The sequence below is a fragment of the Zootoca vivipara genome, chromosome 11 (assembly GCF_963506605.1).
Source record: "Zootoca vivipara chromosome 11, rZooViv1.1, whole genome shotgun sequence".
Classification (NCBI taxonomy): Eukaryota; Metazoa; Chordata; class Lepidosauria; order Squamata; family Lacertidae; genus Zootoca; species Zootoca vivipara.
The window spans coordinates 52,244,188-52,267,086 of NC_083286.1; the positions used below are offsets into that span (position 1 = coordinate 52,244,188).

General features: G+C 45.2%; 1 protein-coding gene across 1 annotated transcript in view; it reads right to left on the minus strand.

Annotated features, from left to right (window-relative positions):
- Positions 1–22,899, minus strand: part of DCC (DCC netrin 1 receptor) — a 904,619-nt gene that overhangs the window by 310,179 nt on the left and 571,541 nt on the right. The window contains exons 6-7 of the mRNA XM_060280362.1: positions 22,613–22,767; positions 18,483–18,603 (exon numbers count right to left, since the gene is read on the minus strand). Of these exons, the coding sequence (XP_060136345.1) occupies positions 18,483–18,603; positions 22,613–22,767 (276 nt within the window). The remainder of the gene's footprint in view (positions 1–18,482; positions 18,604–22,612; positions 22,768–22,899) is intronic.

Consider the following 22,899-nt stretch of genomic DNA (forward strand, 5'->3'; position numbering starts at 1 on the left):
CTCCTCTTCACTCACACAGCCTAGCTAAAAAAAAAAAAATCGAACGGGAGGGGAAATCACGAGTCTGCAGCAACCAGCAGCTATGGCTCTTCGGTGCATTTTTACAAGCTTTTAAAAGAAATACGTGTCTTTGGAGCGACAGCAAAATGGGGAGAGATTTTTAGGGGGGGGGAGTTTGCTGGCGGGAGGGGGGAAGGGTCTATCACTATGTCTTATTTTCGGGTTATGGCTTATATCGCACAATTGCTTAGAAATCCTGCTATGTCTTATATTATGCCTACGTCTTAAAAAAGGAGAAACACGGTAGCCCAAGGTCACCCAGCAGCTGCATGTGGAGGAGCGGAGACGCGAACCCAGTCCACCAGATTAGGGGTCTACCGCTCTTAACCAATACACCACACTTGCTCTCAAGGCTTCCTCATGGCCCGTACAGGGATCGAACCCGCGACCTTGGCGTTATCAGCAAGGGGATCTTGAAACAGAAAAAGGGCACAAACCTATCCTTGTTTTTATTTTATTTTTACAGAACAGTCAAAGGTCTATGGCAGAAGGCTGTAAGGGGTGCAGGGGGAGCCCATGCTAAAAAAGAAGAAGATTATTTGGCAGTATCCAGATAGAGTTTTTAACATTTGGAACGTGATCATCCTTTTCATGATATCTTTCTTCATATCATGGGAGGCACAGCAAAGCAAAGCAAAGCAAACACAAAAACAGACTCCATGCAAATTCCCTCTTATGTGGCATATGGAGACTTATTTACAGCAGAATGAGAATGCCACCTGCTCCTCACTTTTTTTCTAATTGAAATTCCATCATTAACAGAGTCAAATATTTTTCTTTAATTAATACCATTGTTGTTTAACAACAGAGCCATTAGGAAGCAACATGAATCCACTTTGTATTATGCAACATCTTTCATATGCCTCAGGGAAAGTGCAAAAACATTTTTTTTTAAAAAAATATATAAAAAATAAAACTGCACACTGATACCAGGCCCTGGCATGCTGCTACAGATGTCAGTTTCCCCTGCCATAAGTGGGCTGGCTTACCCAGGGCCATCTTAAGCGCCCCTGGCGCCGTGGAGCAACGTATCCCTCCGGCGCCCCACCCCACCCCATTTCCCAGCGCGGCAGGTGGGCGGGCGCAGCTGCGCGTCGAACCGGCGGACCGGCCGGCAAGCGGGCGGGCACAGCTCACGGCGCCATCCTGGCGGTCCGGCGCCATGGTGCCCTGCGCCACCGGGGGTCTACCTAGAGGGGTCTACCTGCCCTGGGCTTACCCAGTGGCAGAGTAATGGGCTGAGAGTTGGGCGTATCCGGCAGGAAGGAGAAGGAGAGGAAGAGGAAGAGGAAGAGTTTGGATTTGATATCCCGCTTTATCACTACCCCAAGGAGTCTCAAAGTGGCTAACATTCTCCTTTCCCTTCCTCCCCCACAACAAACACTCTGTGAGGTGAGTGGGGCTGAGAGACTTCAGAGAAGTGTGACCAGCCCAAGGTCACCCAGCAGCTGCATGTGCAGGAGCGGAGACGCGAACCCGGTTCCCCAGATTACGAGTCTACCGCTCTTAACCACTACACCACACTGGCAGGAGGCTGCTGGAAGCTACAGCACTCTCTGGGCCAGCGTCACCAGGAGTCCAAGAGACAGGGAGGGATGGTAGCAGTGCCAGGGGTGGCGGCAGCAAGAGCCCAGGCAAGGTGTGAGTCCCAACATGCCCTGCCAGGGCAGAGGTACCCAGCATCTACCAATGGCTCCTAGCAGCTATTGAAGTATGCCAAGTGCCAATGCCAGGCCTGCTCATTGTCTCCATTTGTATTTCTGCCTTCCAACACACTGGCATCACTTATTTGGGGCATTTATCAGCAAAATAACGTGTGTGTGTTTTTGCAATGCAGTTCTGAGTCATGGTTGCTGTGGTCCTGAACATTATGATCTGCAATTGGCCTCAGCTGCACACCCTGTTCTCCAATCCCCAGCACAGGCCTCTCTCCGAGTAGTCCAATAAAGCCAGACTCATAACTGTGCTCAGATGCTCAATTGGTTTAACTGCCTATCTGTGCATCCAATCCATCATACATAGGTGGGTGGGGGAGGGGGTATGCAATAATAACATTATTATATCTGCTGCCTGTTCAGGGCTCTTGGGCATCTGACGCCTCACCAGCATCCTGAGTGTGTCAGCCCAATGAAGTGTGCCTTCTGGGTCACCCAGTGGCTTTCTAGGTCAGCATCCTGCCCCCCAGCAATGACATGGGATGGAAGCTGCAGAAGAAGGGAATGTGATTGTGCAGTTACAATACAGGACTGCTATGGCTGTCGTTCAGCGCTGTCTTCATTCAGTCTGCAGTTTACAGAAGGAGATATAAAAACATTCCCATCAACCTGCTTTTTATGTGCAAAATGCTTTGGGGAATTATAATATTTAAATGGAGAGGAGGCAGATGGATAATTGTTTAAGGCAGGTAGCATTAAACTGAAGCAGCCTGAACTTTTCACACTTATCTGACATTAGAACGCCTATTAAGGTTTCGTGAAAACTTGACACAGCAACTTTTAGGGGTGGCTATTTTCTCCCCCTTAAGAGCTTCTAATCACTGCGTAATGTGCTGCAGCACTGTAAGGAGGACATAAAAAATGCTGAGTTTGTGCCAGATAGATACATCTATATTAATCTCAAAGATAAGATGAGCTTTCAGAAGAAAACTCTTGCCGTTCCACTTAAAAATCTTTCCGTGGGAAACGAAGCCTAAAAGTTATATGAGTCTAATCTACTCGATAATGTTCACTTCTCTCCAAAACTAGTTTATCTTGCAATGCTTGGAAATAACTAGTTCAGTTTAATGAAGTTGAGTGAATTAGTTCAAAAATCTCTGAACTGCACCTGAAAGTAGATCCCATAACTGCGGAGTGAACTGAACATTAATTAATATGTTTTTGGTGCAGAATTTTGAACTACTTCAAGTTCATCTTCAAGTTCATTTTCTTACATGTGTTCTTAAAAAAACCTCTTTAGGCCTTTAAGCTAAAGGTCATAATTGGTGGGGAACATTAATGAAACAATTAACATTCTACTATGTGTGCACTTTGATGTTTTCGTAGTCTTTTGAAATATATTTTACACTTCAGCATGGAAGCATCTAACATTCTAAATGCTGGTGATTGATTGATTACCACAGTTCATGAATTAGAACTCTGAATTGAACATGAACTGAACTTCTTCATTTTGTAAAGGGGCAACTGTGAACTGCAGTTACTGTAGTTCTGTTTGAGGCACGCCAGATTTAATCTAGTTCCTTTTAAAAAATATTGAACCTTCGAAGCTCTGTGCTTTTGAGGTCTAGATTCAACCTATGCAGCAAACTACAAAAGTTCAAAATACAGTACTTCTCCAAAACAAACAAACAAACAAACAACACAAACACCTTGCACTGCATATTTGAATCACTGTTCTGTGCTGACATAGTATGACCCACAACTGGCTCAAAATCATAACAGGTGTGAATCAATGTCATTCAAGCCATATGCATTCAAAGAGCAACTGGCTTAAATTGCAGAACAGCTTGCACAGTGGGCCCTGTAATTAATGGGTTCAAATTAAATACATTTTCCCCCCCAACACAATGCAACACAGTAATCTGTAGCTCTAGAAATTCTTCTGTATATTAAAGGGTGTTAATCATTGTACTTAATTGTCTACAACTGGCCAAGAGGGGACTAAGTAGTACATTACTTCTGCTACTTGTATGCAAGTACTTTAGCACTGCAAATCCAGGCACAAATTAAATTTTAAAAGATCCTGGTGTGTCAGGGCAAATTGTGCAATTAGTCTTTCTATCCCACCAGCCCTCTGAAGTTTCCCTGTAATGATGTCCCTGTGATTCTGCAGAAGCCCAGATTGTAGCCTTCAAACAAGTCACTTATTCCTAGTCTAGTCCCACTCTCTCAGATGAAGTTGCACACATTCTCAAACACATGCTTATGGCTCCATTGGTGGGGGAGTAGCTAAGGAGAGGGATTGGGCATTGGGAAATGTCAGACGATGAAAGGGTTAACCAGTGCCTCCTCCCATCACCACCTCTTTACTCACACGATGCACCCTTCCTAACACTTGTTTTTAATTGTGTTAAAGTATAGGAGAGTGTTAAGAGAGGGTTGGTACCTCTGGTGGGGGACATACTGCTCTCCTTCTGTGGCAGTTTGTCCCTACACTCAGCTCTCACCTGTGGCTCTTAGAAGCTGCCATCATGTGACAGTGGCCACACCATGGGAAACGGCCTTGACTGGCGAGCTAACTAGGTGAGTGTAGCCAATGGGTTTCAAACCCTCAGCGAGTTGGGGACTTCTACAGCGGAGTGAGCAGACAAGACCAATAGTGGGCCCAACAGCCAAGAAGGCGGTTTCTGCATGTGTCATAGAGGGAAGTGAGGGGAAGGCGTAGCTCATCAACCTGAGAAGGTAGCCCATCCAGGAGCAGGAAAATTCTGGTCCTAAACCTCTGCTGCCTCGTGGGATATCTTCAGGAGAAGAAAGGCCTAAGGCAGGCATCCCCAAACTTCGGCCCTCCAGATGTTTTGGACTACAATTCCCATCATCCCTGACCACTTGTCCTGTTAGCTAGGGATCATTGGAGTTGTAGGCCAAAACATCTGGAGGGCCACAGTTTGGGGATGCCTGGGCTAAGGAGTAACCCTACACAAATCTGGAGTGGTTGAATGGTGCCTTGCATGCCTCCTTCTAGCAACTCCTGCAGCCAAGCTGGTTCCAAGCATATTGCTCTCCTTTCCTTTGCACCACATCAGCAAGGCCGAGATGGTGGGTCTTGTCATCTGGGCAGTCTAAGACCTCCATACACACTGCCCAGGCTTGTGCCCCAGGGAGGTCACTTCAGTGCTGCTAACAATGTTTGACTTCACTCCTGGTGGTACTCCATTGTCTCTTGAGACAGGGATGCCAATGAAAGATGTACTTAAAGTACAGAAGAGTTAGCTCTGCCAAATTATGTTCTTTCCCCCCCTGATCATTATTTACTTTTCTCAATTCCAACATGGCTGAGTCACTGTTCATGGTCTCCTGTGGTTTGGGTACATAACTTCTATCTTCCAGGAGCCTTGTGTTCATCATTACTGTTTGTACCCATTATGTGGAATCAGACAAGCTCCCTTTTCTGTTGCACTTCCAGCGCTTAGCGAGAACCATTAGGCATTTTAAGTAGGCTTTCTGATTTCATGCTTCGTTTTGACTGATTTTTAACCTTCCTGCACATTGCTTTACAGACCAAGTGTGGTAGAAGTTGTTGCAATAAAATAACAAGTAAACATACGATAAACCAAACCTGCACCTCTTTATAAATAATACATAGCATCATGTTGTGTCACAAAGTAAGAAGTGACACACTAACAGGCAAAATTCAGAGACTGACATATTCCATTTATTCCTCCTCCTCTTACAACCAGCAGAGCCAAGAGGAAAAACACCCAAATGGTGCTTGAGTTAGATGACGAGTTTTATTTTTAGAAGCTTGTTGAAGGAGGTTTTGAGCTAAATGTTATGTTTTTCACCCATTGCATCTTCTTCTTTGCAACTCATTGCACAGGAAACAGGGACTTGGGGGGGGGGGTACTACACAGATGTGACATGGAAATTCAGATTGCCTAACATGTTCCTCAAACTTAAAAGAAGCCATTGCAATTTGAAAGGGAGAAGTAGTACTAGGGAGGTGAGCAGGAAGGATTCTAAGAGTTTGTCCTAGACAATCATCCCCCTGAAATTATTAGACTTCTGTCTGAAAAAAAAAAGTTCAGAGAACTAGGCATCTTTTTGAACTACATCTACTATTATTTATTTTTCAGAGGGGTCAATTCAGATCAAGGAAATGGGACAAGGGGGAAAAAGTTAATCACCCTTCTTGTCAGCGTTTCTCATCAGAGTAAGAAACACCATCCGCCAGGCTGCCCTTTAAGTTACAAAACTTAGCCTAGTTTTCCGAACAGTAAATAATGAAATGAGAGCCTGTTCTCTCAGGGACTTCTTCTGGACCAGCACTCTAAGAATGAAAACAAACAAACAAACAAACAAACAAAATCCAATTCCAGTCCAGTATCGATTTCATCTCTATTCAAATCTGTTCTGTCCCATTTTGCATTTAGCTGTTATTTAAATAATAATAATCTGCATGACAAATTTACATTTGAATTCATACATTAGTGCTGTGCAACCATTCCAGCTGAATCCCAGATCCTGAACCTAATTGTCCTTTTGCATTGACCCAGGGCTTGCACGAGTGAGCTGAAGGAACCCTAGATTAGCCCAGGTCATATCTGACCCACCTGGAGCCATCCAGGACCGCCAAAAGGAGAGATGGGGGAGAGATGCAGTCGGCCTGCTTGAGTCTCATTTCTTCCTTCCTTCTGACTGCATGCTTAATTGGGGTTTAAGGCCCTAATTAAACACTATGCAAGGCCCAGATCTGGTTTGGGAGAGTCCTGGAGTATCCTGGATCAGATTGGAGCCACACTGAAGCCCCTCGTCAGGCTCCCATCAGATGGGAGGGGCATGCACAACCCTATCAAATATGTGTCGCTGGACACATTTTTTTCACTAAATACACATTCTAAAATGCAGCACGTTCTCTAGAAAACAAGCTCTTTTAAACGTATTTTGTCTATTACTCTGTCTATATATCAGTATTCCACCCCATACTTTAGTTGGGAAGGTTAGAGCTGCTCATTTCGTATTGGAATTCACAAATATCCAAGTTTCCCTACCCAACCCATTCATGTTTGAAAGGCACCACTGACATTTTCCTTTGCATTGGAAAATCCAGTCTGCTAACAAAATTAATAACTAAACATTCTCTCACCTTGTTAACTTGCATCTACTTCATTAAGATCATATATACCAGGCCAACCTGATGATCTCAGGGTGTCCCAGTTCATAGTTTCTTCAATCATTTCCTGTCCATAACAGATATCACCACATATGATAAAAGCCTCCCTTGATGTCATTACAACACCAGCCTCACCCATTGCTGGCTTTATAGATCTTATCTAACTTCCAAGGTGTAATATACTGTTGCTGCAGTTAATATCTTATAACAATTTTCTTTGTTATAGGCACCTCTCTTTATTGCAAAATTCTGAAATACGAGCCGCTGGCTCAATTCAGATGACACAGTGATGGCTCACTCAAGCTGCTCCTGGTTCTGAGTTTGCAGTTTGAATCACAGATTAACAAATCAAATTTATTAGCTTGGAAAGACACAAAGCCACTGAGGTCAACAAAAACACCAGGAATATAGCAAGTTGCAGAGGTGCACGCTTTAACAGGTGCATGTTTATGCACCAAGTCGTAGCACAACAGCCTGTGACCCTGAGTTTCTTCCACTGAAGCATGTCGTGGTCCCAGAACTTGTGGGCCCATGCTCTAAATAATGGAGCTATGAATAAGGGAGCCTGCACTCTTCATTGCTTTGAGAAGAGACGTGGATGTAGATGAGAGAAGCATCGTGGGACATCTTCCTAGGGGAATTTGCAACTCCATTTCTGAAGTGCAGTGGACCTGTGCTGCAAATGGGTGCTCAGCTGAGCCATGGCTATGATTTCAAGGTTAGGAGAAAAAGCAAAAAATAAAGCAGCTCTTGGATCACAATTTGTAAGTACAGTGGTACCTCGCTAGACGAATGCCTCACAAGACGAATTTTTTGCAAGACAAATGTGTTTTGTGATTTCAATGGAGACTCGCAAGATGAAGTTTCCTATGGCGTGCTTCGCAAGACGAATTTTTTCCGTCCTTTAGGGTGCCTCGCAGGATGAATTTTTTTTATTCGTCTTGCGAGGCACCCTATGGGAAACCACACTTCAATGCGTTCCTATGGGAGCCGCTTCACAAAACGAATTTTTCGCTACACGAAGCGACTCGCGGGACGAATTAAATTCATCTTGTGAGGCACCACTGTACTATCCTCACCACCTCCTTGAAAACCTGAAGAATTGCAGGGCATGACCTGCCAAGAAAAACAAAGAATTGTTGTATGCTACAACAGCGGCAAGGGTCTTACTGACACAAAAGTGGAAATCCCAATGAAAGGACAGTGGCAAGAAAAGTTGATGAGTTATGCGGAGATGGCAAAGTTAACATACAGAATACGTGAGAAAGACAACTGTGACTTTAAGGAAGAATGGGAACTTTTTACAAATTATTTAAAAAGACAACAGGACTTGGACTCCTTGGCAGGTTTTGAATAAACATTCACAAATTTATTGGTAGAATCACATGATAGATAAAGTAATGATATGTACAATTTTATAACATGCCAGAAAATAACATGTACTAGCAAATCAGAGAGGGGAGCTGAGGGAAGTCTCGAGGGGGTGGGAGAGGGAGGGAGGGGAGGGAATAAAAATGGGGGAAATGTAATTGATTATATTGTTGGTAACTTGTCTTGCTAAGTGTGTGTGTGTGTGTGTGTGTGTGTGTGTGTGTGTGTGTGTGAAAACCTGAAGAATTGCACCTCCAAGAATGTCCCTGAATGTCCCTCCATCTTCCTACCACCTTTAACTTGTCAATCAGAAATGGTGGCCCATTTTCCTACAAAAAGAGGTGCCGGAACTCACCATGAACACCTCGCTTGTTCTCTTATGATGGCAACGACACCCACCTGAAAGGTGCTGGTACTGAGTTGCGGCTGAAATATCAGGACAACCCAGCGCACATTTTGCCCCCAGAGGGAAACTGGGGATTCAAGGAAGGGATCAATGATTGAGGCGATTCAATACCCCAGGTGTACAGAGAAAAAACAAGGTATGTATTGTAGGGATGGAATAAGTAGTCCCTACATTAAAAGAACTTCATATTCTCCCAAGGATATCAGAACAGCATTTGCAGCAAGGCAATTTGTGGGTCAGGGTTTAATCCAGATAAACGTTTGGCTAATTTGGTTTTAAAGCAAGTTTGTTACAGCTCACACATTCAGTGTAAGGTTATAGAATGTTAAACTAAAGGGCGCCATAAAATATGCATAAGCAATAATTCATAGTTAGCATCGTCACTGTTATTATTGTTGTTGCTTATGTAGACTCATAAGGGCATAACAAACTGGTTATGCATGCTAAAATATAGGTAATCAAATTTTCCTACTATGGGACATAAAGAGAATATGGCATGAAGTAAAAAAGCCACTCTCCCCCCCCCTCCCATCTTCATTGTTCTCTATAGCCCTATGCAAATGTATTTTGATTGTGTATTAGATAGATGGGAGGAATTCCTCCTTTGAATGTGTAGGGATGGTTAAAGGATGACAAATGGAGAATCACAGAGTTGGAAGAGACTTCAAGGTTTATCCAGTGACTCCCAAAGGATGAAAGATTGCAGCATTTCAAACTTTCTTTTTAAGGAAAAGTCAAATATGAGGTGACATGGTAGAAGTTGATAATATTATGAATGGCATGGAGAGGAGGGACAGAGAAATGTTCTTCTTTCTCTCTTCTACTGGTAGAACTTGTGGGCAACCAGTGAAGCTGAATGTCTGCCAGATGGAACAATCCCTCATCATTTCCCACTGTGCTTGTTCTGACCTCCCCACAAGAGTGGATTTGGGGGAGGCACAGGGGTGTATGGGGGAAGGAGAGGAGAGGAGAGGGACTGGATGGATGAGGAGCCCCCAAGGAGGACAGGGAAGACAAAGACTTAGACCCTGGGTCCTGGCGGTGTGACAATGGGGAGGAGGCTGGGAAAGGAATGGGCTGGGAGGTGTTGGAAGCAGTAGATTAGAGTGATGGGTCGGAAGAAGGCGGCCTTAGCAGGACAGGGTTGGAGGCTGAGCACCTCAGTGTGAGCACATACATAGACAGGGAGGAATCAATCACTTGCCACCCCACAGCAGGACAGTCTCAGTGCTGCTGGCTCTCCTCCTCTCACACCCTGCTCTAGAAGAAGCCTACATGTTGCTGAGCAATGGGCCAGACAGGCCCAGAGGGTGAGCTTACCCCCATGTCACAGTCTTTGTCTGTTGGGGAGGGCTCCAGGATGAGAGGGGGAAGGTAGGTAGAGCTGGAGCTCAGTTTCCAGAAACGTCTCAAGCTAAAGGAGTCGAGCCAGGGACTTGCTGTGTTACTTTCTGTGAGTAAAAGTCAATTGCATTTCAAGCCCCTGGCCTTTTCTTGACCTGCAGTGGTCAAGGCACTTTCCTCTCAGCCTTCGTGACCATGGGAGCCCATGCAACTGCCTTCTACTAGCACACTGGTTTAGCTGAATCCATGCCATTGTGGTTCTTTCTGGTGGTTTCTAATATATTTTTGAATTCTTATTGTTCACTTGCTGTGCTGTGAGAGACTTCAGGCACAGGTTTGTGGGGGGAAAACGGCACACAGATCAATAATAATGAGGATCCCATGCATGTCTACACAGAAATAAGCCCTGTCAAATTTAACAGACGTTTTCCCCAGGCAAGTGGGGGTGGGGAGGTGGGACGGGGACATATAGCCTTAAATTAAAACCTCTGGTGCTCCTGGAGAATGAAGTGCATTGAAACGACCTCCATTGCTTCCCCTTTGAGCAAAATGTCCCTGTTAACACATAGTAGCCTGAATAAAAAGGACACGAGTAATACAATGTAAGGATAAGATGAGGTCAGTGCTGTAACAATGAAAACCCAAGGCCTTATTGATCAGTGCTCTATAGGGGGGAAAACAAATATGAGAAAAGGGAGGCAGAAACTGCACATAGCCCTAAAACTCAAGTAGAAATTATTGACATTGAACCTAAGGCATTGAACTGCAACATAAATTTATAGCATGTGATTGTTTTTAGGCACTGAAAATGTGGGGATTCTAATTGTTGACACACTGAAAGTGGAGGAAATAAAAATAAGGGTGTCAAAGATACATATACTTAGATTCTAAAAGAGAGAGTTTGTTAGGTGTGGGTTACATCATCGTAAATTGTTAACCCTTTATCTAGACATGGCGGAATTGCAGAAAAGTATTCCAAACCTAGCTTAGGACCCGGGGGGGGGAGCTTTTCAGTGCCATCCTCTTTATGGCCTTTAGGCTGAGGGTCCTTTGTGCCAAAGGACTGCCTTTAGGCCAAGACCCCTACCAAGGTCTCAGGTGATCACTCACAATAGAAGTGCTGCAGTTATAAAGGCAAAGGGACCCGTGACCATTAGGTCCAGTCGTGGCCTACTCTGGGGTTGCGGCACTCACTTGCGTTATTGGTCAAGGGAGCCAGCGTATAGCTTCCAGGTCATGTGGCAAGCATGACAAAGCCGCTTCTGGCAAACCAGAGCAGCACATGGAAATGCCGTTTACCTTCCCGCTGTAGCGGTTCCTATTTATCTACTTGCATTTTGACGTGCTTTCGAACTGCTAGGTTGGCAGGAGCTGGGACCAAGCAACGGGAGCTCACCCCGTCACAGGGATTCGAACCGCCGACCTTCTGATCAGCAAGCCCTAGGCTCAGTGGTTTAACCCACAGGAAAAGCTTTGTCCCACTGATTGTGCTTAGTTCTCATTTAAACCAATAGACGTTAAGTTTCTAGTGGAACTCATTCAGCTAATTGAATCTGGGTCCAGCCTATGGTACTTTCTGTCATTATTCATATTGACAGCACCACCCACTGTAATTATAGGGATCCTCTATACCTGCTGGAGCAAAACCAATGGATTCTACCCCAGCTTCCTTGACTGCCTGACCATGCTTTCTTTCTGCTCCTCCAATTCTACTTCTCCTGAATCCTCTTTGGAGTCCCTGCAAGTAGAAGCCTGGGCAGAGCAGGGTGTCTTATTCATTATGGTCTCCAAGTGCCCTAAGAACACAATAACAGCCCTTTTGTTTTAGACCAAAGGCCTACCTGGTACAGCTTCCTGCTTTCTACAATGACCAAACAGACATCTATAGGAATTCCACAATTTCTCCTTTAGCTCTTGTGTCTCCTAGATCAGGGGTCGGCAACCTAAGGCCCATGGGTCACAAGCAGCCAACGGGGGGTCACTTAACTAGCCCCCTAGCTGCTCCCGAACCAAGCGGCCTGCTTGGCGAGTCCCTGCGTGCTGCACTAAACCAGCATAGCACGGCACAGGGAATCGCTTCCGCGGCACCGGAAATTGTGTCTGCGCAGGTGCAGATGCTGGAAATCACAGGTGCGAGCATGCGCTCATGCACATGCACAATCCAGCCCACGGAGGGATCTCCGCTGGAGTGAACCGGCTCAGGCGAGGTAAACCTTTCCGATCCCTGTCCTAGATTATCAAGGGTGGCTTCCAGATGTTGCCAGAATATAACTCCCATCATCCTTGACCATTGGCCATGCTGTCAAGGGCTGATAGATGCTGTAGTTTGACAACATCTGGAGGACCAGAGGTTCCCCATCCCTGTCAACAGTTTGTGAGCTGACACTGCACACAGCTTTAAGCAGCATGGTGTCCTCCACATGTTGTTGAGCTACAGCTCCCATAGTCCCTGACCACTGACTACGATAGCTTGGGCTGTTGGGAGATGGAGTCCAACAGCATCTGGAGGGCACCACACCTGCTATCTCTGCTTTTACTCCCTGCCAGTAGACCTGACTTAACCCACTGGGAGCATCTCCCGGCAAGCTGCACTGAAAGGAAGTTTTTGTAAGAGGTGGGAAGATTTGCTTACGATTCATAACAAGGTATTCTTTTTGCAAGTACTGGTAATTCTCGTGCAGCCTATGATCCTTTCTCAGTCTGATAAAGCGGGTACAGAGTGGGGGCTGTCTAGCACAATATTTTGGTAAGACATGGTTTTCTTTATCATGGCATTTGTAAGTTAGCTCGTGCAAACAATGCCTGGAGCTACTAATTAATAATTTTCTCACATGGCCAGGATTGAGCATGCATCCTCCAGCTAAGTTTCTAGCTAGCGAGGAAAGTGTTATGAAATACTGTTTACAATTATCCTACTGGTTATACATCAGGTGTGGGAAAAGCTGATTATTTCAAATTTGCCTTGGCTGGCTTTCTCTTCTCCCCTCACCACCCAATGTGTTACTCTATGGAATAATAATAAAAATGCTTCTCTGAGCCTATATCTGAATAACAAAACAAAACAGAGCTAAAGCAAATGATTTTCACTATGATTATTTGCTAGTTCACTTCTGGGGAAGGAAGTTTCCTCAGGGACATGCTTCTCATTGCCTGTTGTTTTAATAGCCTCAGAGCCACTCAAGTTTATGGTTAAAGGTAAAGGTAAAGGGACATCTGAGCATTAGGTCCAGTCGTGACAGACTCTGGGGTTGCGGCGCTCATCTCGCGTTATTGGCTGAAGGAGCCGGCGTACAGCTTCCAGGTCATGTGGCCAGCATGGCTAAGCCACTTCTGGCGAACCAGAGCAATGCACGGAAACGCCGTTTACCTTCCCGCTTGGAGGGGTACCTATTTATCTACTTGCACTTTGACGTGCTTTTGAACTGTACGTTTCCGAGCACAATTCAAAGTGTTGGTGCTGACCTTTAAATCCCTAAACGGCCTCGGTCCTTTATACCTGAAGGAGCGTCTCCACCCGCGTTGCTCAGCCCGGACACTGAAGTCCAGCGCCAAGGGCCTTCTGGCGGTTCCCTCACTGCGAGAAGCAAATCTACAGGGAACCAGGCAGAGGGCCTTCTGGGTAGTGGCGCCCGCCCTTTGGAACGCCCTCCCATCCAGGAGATAAACAACTACCTGACATTTAGAAAACACCTAAAGGCAGCCCTGTTTAGGGAAGTTTTTAATCTGTGATATTTTGATGTATTTTGGTATTTGTTGGAAGCCGCCCAGAGTGGCCGGGGAAACCCAGCCAGATGGGCGCGGTATAAATAATAAATAATAATAATCACTGCTAGTGGGCAGGAGCTGGGACCGAGCAACAGGAGCTCACCCCATTGCAGGGATTCGAACCGCTGACCTTCTGATCGGCAAGCCCTAGGCTCAGTGGTTTAGACCACAGCGCCACCCGCGGTTACAAGTCGGTAAAAACCATTTAAGAAGAGGCTGAAAGACTTGAGCTGTGTTCAGTCATAGAAACGCAATGGGGATATTGAGTTTTTAGCAGCCTCATTCTGTGCATTCTCTGGCCCCACTCCATAGATCAGGGGTGGGTCTTCTGGTGCCCTACCAGTTGTTAATATGACTAAAACGCTCATCATTTTTTACCGCTGGCCATGCTGGCTAGGGCTGATGGGAGTTGGAAGTCCAACAACCTTTAGAGGGCCACAGTTTTCCATCCTCATGCACCCTACATCCTCATGTGCCTGTAGATCAACAAAAAGAAGCACCTACAGTACTCTTCACCCAACTGAGAACCTTAAGTGGCCAGCTGCCCTGTTTCGGTGGAGGGACTATACCAGGGATGGGAATGCACAGCCTCCCCACAGTCATTGCTGGACTTCAACTCCCATTAGACCCAGCCAGCATGGCCAATGATCAGGGAAGATGGAAGCTATAGCCCAGCAACACCAATTCAATCAATGCATGAGAGAAGTGTGCTTAGTTGCCCCCAAAGGCTTTCCCCCTGCATGTGCCTAGTCCTGCTTCTCCGTGAACCAGTCATCTACCATTAGCACCTTTCCCTCAACACAACTATTGCAAAAGGATGAGTTGGTCACCACTCACAAGCGGGGGGGGGGGGAGAGACATTCCATTCAGCACACATAATGCAGAATCTGTCACCTTCTCACTGAATATGTGAACTGAACCACAGCGATCCTCTGGAACTCACACTTATCTGAATTCCGCAAAGCTGTTCTCCAATCAAGCAGGATATATATATAATATATAATATATATTATAATATATAATTATATATATATAGTTATATAATACATAATTATAATTATATATATAATATATAAATGCATATATTATGAGAGAGCGTGCATAAAAAAATAGAAGATTTTGGTGAAAACGTCATACAAAAATGCATTGTATTAAGGGAAATTGCTTGCAAAACTGGGTACATTAGTCAAAATAAAATTGTGATCATTAGGAAAAATGTGCACTTAAAATGCCGATGAGATTTCATGAGGGCTTTTTGGGGGGGGGGTTAATTCACGATTTGCTGCAAAACGGTGAGACGCGGGCACAGGACTCCAGTGACACAGCCCCCCCCCTGCGAGCATGGGACGCTATTCCCGCTCACAACACCTCCCCTCGGGGAAGAGGAGAGGCTTTGTGAACCTAAATTCTAGCCAATTAGTCTAGACTTGGAATTGGAAGACTGAATGTCCAGAAAAGGAGGAACTGACCACCACTCAGAAGACTATATCAAAAGTTCATTAGGCTCCCATAAATATCCACCAACAGCCAGGGGTGGCTTTAACAGGCCATTGTCTGTATTTCAGCACCGAACAGATTTGTCACAGTTGCTAGGGGTAACACCCCGTCTGTGGCCTGTGGACAGGCTCGAACAGAACAGCTGGGGAATGCAGCCCTCATGCCGTGCGAGACAGAGATGGCGTCCATTTATTGACAAGGTTTTAAAACAGAGAGGGCAATGTTCTTCTCAGTGTGATGAAGTCTAGGGCTCAATTTGTATTTATACCGGGCTCCCCCACCATCTGTGCATGCCGCCGTTCTCAACATCTCAGAGGAATCAGAGTGGCATTGTTTGAAGATCTGATTAAATAGCCAGGGAAAAGCAATCCATCATTTATAAGAGGGAGAATGGAGACAGTTTGCAATGGCATCCCCATAGCTCTTTAGGATTTTGTCTTCATTTGTGTTTGCTTTCATTCTAGTCCAATGGCAAACTTTTTTTTTTTAATGCACACCCAAAGAACAGCAATTTGCTGTCAAGCACTCAAACATCTAGGTGGCAACTGCAATGAATTATACAACTTCCTCTAGGCTGTTCCCAGTAATGAATTAAATGACTCTATCACAAAAGATGGCCCCTATCGCTCCCCCACTGGGTTGGCATCTGTGTAAAAGAGCGGAAGCTGAATGTGGGAACCAGACTTCCATGTAAAACAGCCACACACACAAACTGTAGGCTTGCCAAAAGTGAGGTGTGTGACACACACAGCAGTTCTTAAGAGGAAGGTCATCATTCTTAGCACAGCTGACAGGTAGAATTACGAGCAGGAGCAGCTGAACTTCCTGGCACCAGTGGGGAGGCGCAAGGTGTGGGTGGATCAGCACATTTCTGGTCCATGTGAGTTTTGCACTCGCATAAGTCCATTATGTTCTATTTATGCATTACTCTATGTGTGTGATGGTGGTGGGTGAATCAAAAAAATAACTGTGCAAATTTGTACTTAAATGCATTTTCTCCCACATAATGCATCTTAAATTTATTTTATCTTAAACATACTGGTACACAGTTTTAAGCATTGCTTTGGGCTGAAAAGTGGCAAATTGCCAAATCTGGAGAAGTGAAAAATCCCAAGGGTAACCGTGTTCCAATCTGCACATTAGTCCATGGTTAGGCAGCAACTGGATGAACTTTGTATTTTAAGGTGCACCAACCTATCTCATATTTTCCTATATATGTTAACTGAAATGCTCTTCTTCAAATTTTACAAGGCAGTTCTCAAACCAAATACCATGTTCAAAGATGTGTATATTAGGGCAATGCACACAAAGAAATGTGTATGTCAGTGACAATAGCATGAAAAAAGTGTAATATTAAACTGCTTTGGGAAAATGTGCATATTATGTAAAATTGCATACAAAAATGTGAATATTAAACGAAATCACATTAAAGCATTGATGAATTTTCATAGGAACTTTTTCATGTTATTAAAAAGAGAATCCTCAAATCATGTGGAAATATTAACTTCATTTAAGATGGGAAAAATTGGAAACCCAGGTTGCCAGATTCAGCTACCCTTAGTCCAGGGAGTCATGGATCAGGTCTGTTCATATTGGAATGCGCAAATAATTAATTCCTAAAGCATCCCTTTCCATATGTTGCTTATTTATTATTTTATTTCATAACATATAAATATACCAGTTACAGCGACTGTCTGAAAGCTAGGTGAATATCAGCACTTAAATGTAATGTGAACGTTGACAACCCTAAATGGCTTTCTGGATGTACAAAAATGCAGAAAGAGAAACATCAGAGAATGCTGAAAGCCATCATAAGTACAATGCGACTTGCAATATGTCAGATTATAATCACATTGTTAATAATAAAACAACTGCTGCATGTGAATCTGAGTGGCAGGATATCAAATGACATGCACAAAGAAACAGATCTGATCAACAGCAAGATTGCATTGTAATGTCTTTGTCCTAGAAAAAATGAAAGAATCATGGCACACACCCTTTAACTTTTGCATGGCTGGAACATAATCTGCTGTACAAAGGTGAGAGTCACATCCATTACTTTTGTCGCCCTCCCACTCAACTTTTGTCGCCCTCCCACTCAACTATAGAACATGCCCCAGGAACCTCAAAAAAGGTTCCCCACCTCTGCCATAATACCTGTGTGAATCAGTACAAATAGCAAAACCACCAAAGAAAAAGGAGGTGAAGGCTTGTATGTCACCAAGTCCTGCTCTGAATAGACCCATTTAAAAATGCATTTAAGTTAGTCATTTTCATGGATTCCAATGGGCTTACTCTGATACAACCCAGAGATGTGATTCCGCACACCTTCTGCTGGGGTGGGACGTGGAGGGGAATGACATTTCCTGCAGCACATGTTGCATCTGCTTAGCATCATTCAAGGGCTGTTCTGTCCCAATGGAAACGGGTGATGTACAACAATGAGTAATTACTCGCCAGTCTCGCTGTAGACCAGGCATGTCCAACAGGTAGACTGTGATCTACCGGTAGACCAGTGGACGTCAGCGGTAGATCACCGGTAGATCACTGGCTCCCCCCAAAGAAGCTCAAAAGCTCTGCTCTGCACCCAAAAAAACAGGGCTCTCCTTCCTAAAAAAAAGCTCTAGAACTTCGACCTGAACCCGCCCCCCAAAAGGGGGTAGATCACTGCCCGTTTTTAACTCTGTAAGTAGATCGCAGATTCTATAGACTGATGACCACAACAGTAAGAATCCAAGCCAAAAAACCAAGAAGCTGGTGTAGGTCACATACAGGGGTGGAGGACGTGGGGGCAGACTGACATTTGGCACGCCTCCTGCCCGCGACTCCTAAGCGTACCCTGAGCTGTCGGGGGAAGGGAGAAGTTGTGCTGCTTTTCAGGTTGCATTCTCCTCTTCCCTCCTTCGTTTTGACAGCTGGGGGAGGCTTGGGAGTCACGGGTGGGTAGCACGCCGAATGTCCGCCACCAGTGGCTCGCCCTGCCATGGGCAGCTCGCTTCGCTTCCGGCTGCAGGACACATGCGCCACTCCGTGCACCTGAGCGGCTACCCCATCCCTGGGAGGGCACCCTCCATGCCCTGCCCCCCCTCGGGAGCGCGCCCGCCCTGGGCAGTGCGGGCATATGTTCCACTGCTAGTCATATGGTCCAAGGCTCCGCTAATCATATTAATTAAAACAAAGCAAGCAATACTGTATGTCTTTTGCATCTTACCAGGTTCAGGGATGATGAGCTGTGCACTGGTTTGAGAGTTCCCAGCATCATTTTCAGCCACACACTGGTAAAAGCCTTCATCTGATTTTACCAAGCCCAGAATCCGTAGGTTGCTGCCACCCTAAAGAGAGGGAGAGAAGCAGAAGCAATTACCTAGAGCTGTGCCTCACAAACTTCACAGGGTTTCCCCCCCCCCCTGAATTAAAATTGGACGCACACTTCAGTTTTACAGTTTCCTCAATGTTTTCTGTGAGATAAGCTGTGGGAAAACTTGTTTTCTATATAGCAGTAGCGGCCAGCAGGGAGGCGGGGCTCCTTGTACCTGACCTCCCATTGCAGGGTAGCTACTGCTTATGGGGAGGGGTGAGGACGCTGGCATTTTGCAAGCAGATGGGTAGGTATGCCAGGTGGACTCTGTTGGGGCACCCACCTGGTGTCAGCCACCTGCTGCCTCACTCTCTTCTGCCTCCTTCCCTGGAGGTTTTTAAGCAGAGGTTTTTAAGCAGAGGTTGGATGACCATCTATGATGGATGCTTTCCTTGAGATTCCTGCATGGTAGGAAACTTGCCGGCTCCCTCGGCCTATAGAGCGAGATGAGTGCCGCAACCCCAGAGTCGTCTGCGACTGGACCTAACGGTCAGGGGTCCCTTTACCTAAGGACATGGGTGGTGCTGTGGGTTAAACCACAGAGCCTAGGGCTTGCCAATCAGAAGGTTGGCGGTTCGAATCCCTGCAACGGGGTGAGCGCCCATTGTTCGGTCCCTGCTCCTGCCAACCTAGCAGTTCAAAAGCATGAAGTGCAAGTAGATAAATAGGTACTACTCTGGCGGGAAGGTAAACACTGTTTCTGTGCACTGCTCTGGTTCGCCAGAAGCAGCTTAGTCATGCTGGCCACATGACCTGGAAGCTATACGCCGGCTCCCTCAGCTAGTAAAGCGAGATGAGCGCCACAACCCCAGAGTCGTCCGCGACTGGACCTAACGGTCAGGGTCCCTTTACCATTAGGGAGTTGGACAGGATGGCCCTCGGGGTCCCTTCCAACTCTACAAGTCTATGATTTACATGAGGTAATGACTCTGCTGTTGGGAGGCCAGGTGCAGGGAGCCACCAATCCCCACAGGCCACTACCTCTGTTCAAGGCTGCATTCCCTTGGGGCCAGTAACCAGCTGGGTTCATTGGCTCATGCTGTGCAGGTCTGAGGCTAGTGATGGGCAGATCGAGAGCCCAAAAGGTTGATATGGTCACAAACTATGAGTACGGCCAGAACTGAAAGCAGATGTGTCACAGGTCCTCCCCCCCCCTTCCACCACTTTTCTCTTTTGTCCAGCCAACCCCTTTCAGCCAATTTTTACCTCTCCTTGCCACCCGCATGACAAAGGCTGTGGGGCACAGGTTGCCTCCCCTACCACTGCACTGCAATGCTACCTGTCTACAAACCCATCTTTCTGTGTGTTTCGGCATGCATTGCTGTTGATGCTCTGAGGACAGGTAACCCACATCTGCATGAGGACTGGAACTGCAAAAGTCTGAACCAATTTTTACATTTTCTGTATTGTATTTCTTGCACACCGCTGAGAGATTATTGTTGTTAGTTAAAGCAGTTTATTACTGCTGCCACTATTGAAAGCCCACCCCCCACCCAGCAAAAACCTTTTAGTGCCAGCCTCCTTTAGTAATGAAGGCAGCACCAGCAGCAACATGGATATGGCTAAAACAGGGGAAAGAGTTGTGCGGAAGGTTTCCAGCAACTGGAAGTCAGAAGCATGGATCAATCCATCATTCTGCCACCCCAGTGGCCAACCAGATGTCTATAGGAATCCTGCAAGCAAGACCCAAGGGCAAGAGTACTCTGCCCTCCTGCGGTTTCCAACAACTGATAGTCAAAAGCAAACAGCCTTCAAATATTAAGGCAGAGCATAGCCATCATGGCTAAAAAGCCTTTACCTCCCTGAATTTGTTTGATCCTCTTTTAAAGTCATCCAAAAAACATTCTCTTTAAGGTATGCTGGTATTCACTCATGCCTGCCAGTTCCTCCCCAGAGGATTGTAATAAAATGCACATACATTAAATAATGTGCTGACTCTGTTTGCTCACCCTGGTACCAGGACATTTGACTAACTAATAGTAATACTGCGGCCGCACGTAAGGGCAACGCAAATTTGTGCAACATGTAGCATCGACGTTAAGAGGGGTCTGCATTGCATAATGGGTGCAGTTAGTGGCAGAAGATTCGGTGGATTTGTTTGGGTGTTTTAAAATACTTTTCCAGGCAAGCGAAAGGATCTGAAGGTCAACCCTTCCCAGATTATAAGCAGCCATTTAGTTTCAGCTGCATCTGGGCAGGGTTTCATCTTGAGGTGCTGTTGGCAGGCAGAATTAAATGATGCTGTAAAACTTTGGCTTCTAAGGAAGAGCCATTGGCACCGCAAAACAGAAGAAATAAATAAAGATGTTCTGCCTAGAATGATTCCCTTATTAAAAGTCTTTCCTCCCTGGGCAGTTTTTTTTTGGGGGGGGGGGAGAACAAAAAGGGAACCTTCCCTTTCCCAATTACTTAATGAAAATGTCTGTCTCTTGGCAAGCTGAGCCAAGACTGCCTGATTGTCTTCATTATAAACAGCAATGGTGGGTAAAGTTGGGTGAAATTGGATGCTCCCATAACTGAGTAAATCTTCCTCTCTGAATGAAAAGCAGGGAAAGCGCCCATGCCTTTTTATTAACTGGAACATGTTTAATTTAGATAATCATTGTCAATTTCACTTAATAGAAGGAACATTAATTAGGAAAGGGCAAGCTGATCTATATGCATGAGATGGATAAACCTCTAAAATAAAAGTCATTATGGTGGGGTAGATTATCCAATGGCCACATTTTTTTTTTTAATAAAGCATCAGTTAACTACTTCTGAACTGAAGACAACTCCACATATTCCATGTATTGTCTGGGCAGGCATACAATGAAGGTTAGGTGTAGCCTTAGACTGGTAACTTCCATTGCACATTATCTATGATTTCCTGTATCAAAGTGCATTATGCAAGAGATCTGTCAGTGGGGGAGAAAGTCTGAATGTTATAACAGGATGGGGCACACCTGTTTTGACCACCTAATATTAAGAGCTGTTCAACTGTAGGGTTGATGTCATTAGGATGTCAAGTGATTGGCACACACCTGTCAAAGGGGGGTCTATGGAGGGCGTTTTGCAAAGTAGCCCACTAGCCTGATCCAGTTCTTGACCCTTACTATAATTCTATGATGCAGTAGTCTTCAAAATTTTCTCACCTGGGGCCCACCTTTAGTACAAAGATGCACCGGAGTTCTCACTTATTTTTTTTTTCTTTTTAACAAACTTTGTATGGTAGTAGTGCTGTTGTTGAGCTTCACATTAGATAGGGCTCAGTAATGGGTCATTAAAGACCAATGGTCTGGGGCAGGGTTTTTTCAGCTGTGCTCTGGGGATCCTTGGAGTACCCTATAAACTTTCTTAGGGTTCTCAACAAGCAGTGAGTGATGACAGACAAGTTTCCTGAACAGACAGGTTGCCCACTGCCACACACCTTTGTAGCATCTTTGAAGGTGCCCTAAGTATTTCTTCTGAGGTCTCCAGGTCTTCCCTCTGAGAGAGTCTCAGAAGGTGAGAGGCCTTTCCGGTTGTGGCTCTTCATCTGCAGAATGCTTTCCTCACTGAGATCCACCTACCACCTTTGCTGACATCTTTTCAGCACCAGGTAAAAACTTACCTTCCACTCATAGGCTTTTGATGGACTAAGCTGATTTTCTTTTGCTATTAGTCTTCTGCCATAGCTTCCTTTAGCTATTAGTGGGGATTGTTCTTTTTTTTATGAAGATGCCCAAGTGACCAGGTAGAGAAGTCTGGCTGGTGTATATTAAAGGACCAGGTTCACAACAGGACAGGGGAAATATTTGCTGCAGCCGAAGGCAGATGGAGGGGAATAGCAAGGGACCTGGGAGAAATCTGGGGAAGCTTGAAGGAGCCAGCAGCTAAAGGAAAGCTAAAGCTAACACTAACTAAGTCTACTTTTGGTAGCACCTTTTACAGAGCTTTTGTCGCACCCATTGAATTCTCTGTTCCCTTGTTTTGGAATAATGGTAAAAACAAATAATGATTACCACTATCTGAAAATAATCACTAGGAATGACGACTTCTCCATTCTTGATCCATTGCACTGTAGGAATTGGTTTTCCAGAAACAGAGCATTCAAATTCGATGTCCATACTTTCATAGGCATAGAGATTTGAAGGATGATTGATAAACCATGGTGGAACTGCAAGAACAAAGAGGGAGAAAAAGATCTTAGTGAGCATGAATGCTAAATATCACATATATATCACAAAAAGACACACCGTGTTCTGCTCCCCTTTTCCTTCTCGCTGATAGCCCAGAGAAAACAATTTCC